The sequence below is a fragment of the Indicator indicator genome, chromosome 11 (assembly GCF_027791375.1).
Source record: "Indicator indicator isolate 239-I01 chromosome 11, UM_Iind_1.1, whole genome shotgun sequence".
NCBI lineage: Eukaryota > Metazoa > Chordata > Aves > Piciformes > Indicatoridae > Indicator > Indicator indicator.
The window spans coordinates 26,781,033-26,784,447 of record NC_072020.1 but is presented as its reverse complement, the minus strand read 5'-3'; the positions used below and the strand labels follow the sequence as shown (position 1 = coordinate 26,784,447).

General features: G+C 36.4%; 1 protein-coding gene across 1 annotated transcript; it reads left to right on the top strand.

Annotated features, from left to right (window-relative positions):
* The first annotated feature begins 575 nt into the window (after positions 1-575).
* Positions 576-2,808, top strand: NPVF (neuropeptide VF precursor). Its single transcript, XM_054384834.1, has 2 exons — positions 576-716; positions 2,389-2,808. The coding sequence occupies exons 1-2, from the start codon at positions 576-578 to the stop codon at positions 2,806-2,808; spliced, it is 561 nt and encodes a 186-aa protein (XP_054240809.1).
* Positions 2,809-3,415: the final 607 nt, after the last annotated feature.

Genomic DNA, 3,415 nt, shown 5'->3' with positions numbered 1-3,415 from the left:
AGGTATTTAAGCACAAAACAATGAAACAAAGAGGAAATGAATGCAAATAGCGTGTGCAACAAGGGAAAGTGGCACACATGATTAAAATGGGCCAAATGTTCCTAGCTGTACATAACTACAAGAAAAGGCATTATATGGTCCTAAAGGATCCTTTAAGCAGAAGAATACATACATGGAGAAATGTTCTTTTCATAGTCTTTCTGAGGACACTAACACAAAAGAAAGCAACAAGATGTTTCTACCTACTGGTGATGGAACATTGTGGCTGTTCAGAGCCCATACTGCTCTGGCTCTCAAGTTTAGTTAATTAAGACATATTTCAGCAGAAAGAAATATTTGTGAAGTCAGCGTGTCCCTAACAAGAAGCTATGTCGCTTTAAAAGCTTCACAAAAGACATTTCCGACATTCTTCAAATATGTTCAAATTACTAAACTTAATTAATATTAAGAGCTGAAGCTTTCAAGATTGATGTCACAGGGGAGAGAATCTTTTTGTTTTCTGACTGTATAAAATGATGGCAGCTTTGTTTTCTGAACAGATTCTGAGCTTACTCAGAGCGCTCAATCTGAGAAAAATGGAGCTCATTTCAACCAAGAAATTTATTCTATTTGCTTTAGCTACACTGGTCTTTCTAACATCAAATAGTATGTGCCTAGATGAACTGATGAAATCCAGTCTGCAGAACAGAGAAGACTATGATGATAAATACTATGAGGTAAGATCTGCATTACTAGGACCTTATCTGGGGGAACTGTGGGACAGATCCCGAACGCTTTGAATTTTTTGCCAAAGGCTCTCCTAATCTCATTGCACAGTAGTCAGCATTACAGCACTAGCAGTGAGGAAAAAAAAAACAAGCTTGTTGAAAGAATTTTCAGGAAATTCATCTGCTCAGACAGACGTGCTGTGTAAATCAATTCATGTTTCAATTTTCTTGCAGTACAGTCCTGCGATTAGGCTGAGACCTTTCCTGAAGTGTTTCTTACTTACACAGTGGGGCCTCAATCAACATTCCTGTCAGGCATTTTTATGCACATAAATATAACATTCATTATTAATCCAGAATTAATAAAGGCACGCTTGTAATACTCAAAGAATAATGATCAACAGAGATCATTTGAAATCTAATATAGTTAATGGCCTTAAAATTCTACTTCGGAAATTGACCATAAAAATATCTTTGTAGGGTAGCACATTTATTATGTCTCAATAGATGCCAAATGAAATTTGCACAGTTCATCTGTATTATTTTTCTTGTCTGCTCTGCAAATACTCTCTAGGAAATCAGAGCCAACCCCTCTTGTTAACTCAACTTCATTGGCAAAACAAAGATTGTTCAAACCAAAATACAACTTTAATTAATCCTCTGGTCTTCAACTCAGTGCATTTTATATACTTAACAAAAGGGTATGCAGGTGCAATCAGAGAGATAGTTTATTTAATGTTTTAATCCAGGAATATGAAGCAGAACGGTTCATTCTGCTTCTCTCCCAATAGGTGGAGAAGCTCCCAGGGAAGTCATCAAACAAAGACAAAGAACTGAAATCAAGATTAGCAGCATTCGTATCTTTAACTGAAATTTAAAAACATATTTGCACATACTTGCTGTTTTGTGGCAAAAAAATAAGTGATTTTTAATATGTCCAGGGAAGTAGTGCTCCTATGTAAGAAAAGGTCATGTTGATACATCTATCTTTCAGGCAACAGCTGTCCTTTACATGATCAGACTGGTAATATACTGCATTCAGTTCTTCATTATATGTCAGCATAGACATAGAAAGTTGATTTTGTGCTGGGTACAAAAATATTAGGAGCCTAGGAATTCCAAATGCATCTTGTGTACTAGTGGAGGACTAAAGCAACTTAAAGCTCAGGGCAATCTCTATGCTGCAAGGCCAGAACAAGCATGATGTAGACTTGACCCAAACACCGTTAGCCTGGATGGATATGGGGTCAGAAGCATCCTCCCAATGCTTCAGAAGAAATAAACTACACCTGCAGGTACCTTAGCCCATTCTCCTGTTCACCCAGACCCAGACGAGTAAGAGGCTAGGTTTGTGTCAAATCACCAAACACAGTCAGCATCTTCCCCTCCAGACATCTTTTGTTGGTGGTATTAGCCAATACTGATATGTAGATGTGCTCTTGTGGTCAGTGTACTGAAAACGTAATCAGGACAATGTCTACGTATGGAGTAATCCATATGAAGTAGCTCACATTACACTGGAGTTTAGCAAATACAGCTAAAAAGCATTATATGTCAAAAAAACCTGTTATCCAGCACCTTTCTGAGGACATATGAAAATAAATAATCTCTGGATTACTCTCTGAAGTAACACTCTATAAAATGATAGTATCCTTTTATTATTATTATTATTTTTCTTTAGATTAAAGATAATACCTTGGAAGAAAAGCAGAGGAGTCTCAATTTTGAGGAAATGGAAGACTGGGGATCAAAAAATATCATTAAAATGAACCCTCCTACAGTAAACAAGATGCCAAATTCAGCTGCTAATTTACCTCTCAGATTTGGAAGAAATCATCCAGAAGAAAGAAGCACTAAACCCATTGCTAATTTGCCTCTGAGATTTGGGAGAGCTTATGGAGAGAACGTACCTAGGCGTGCTGCAAAGGTATCACACAGGCTTGGGAGATCTCCATTTGTTAAAAGTTCCAGCCAATCACTTTTAAATTTGCCACAGAGATTTGGGAAGTCACTGCTTGTCAGTCTGTCTCAAGATGATCAGGAACCTGAAGCAGGTAATAGTATGCAAGTGTTCAAGCTATACACTCAAATCCGTATTTAAATCGTAGGTTAGTGATGATCGAATACAAGCAGAATTCCTCACAGGACGTTCCCTAAGCATTTCAATATGATTCCAATTTGCCGAAAGAAAGATTTGCAGTTCTTCAAATCAAAAAAGTCTCATCACAAGAATTAGTCTTTCTAATGAGAAGCTGCCAAATAGCCAAGGCCAAAAATGTTTATGACATGGTCAGATTTGACAACACTTTTTTAGATCAGGTTTCATTTTGAAAAGCTTAAAGGTTTGGTGAAAAAGATTCCAAATCATTATAATATCCCATTTCAGCCTTAGAAAATGACCAGACAAAATTACCTAAAAATTACTTTTCCACCTTCTAAATTTATGCAGATTTAAGTTTAAAAAAAAAAAAAAAAAAGGACAAAATTCCTAACTGAGTTGCAGCATTTTGAAAATGTGTGCTTTTTTCTCATCTGAAAATCTTTATTTATTCCCTCCCCACCCCCCAGGTTCTCTTACTGAGACAATGTTTGGATTCTGGCTTTTAACGCCAAGTTAAGATGAAAAATGGTATTTTTGACATGTCAGAAATTTTGTTAGCATAGGAAAAATATTTCTTCCTATTACTAAGAATAATTTGAGCCAGCTT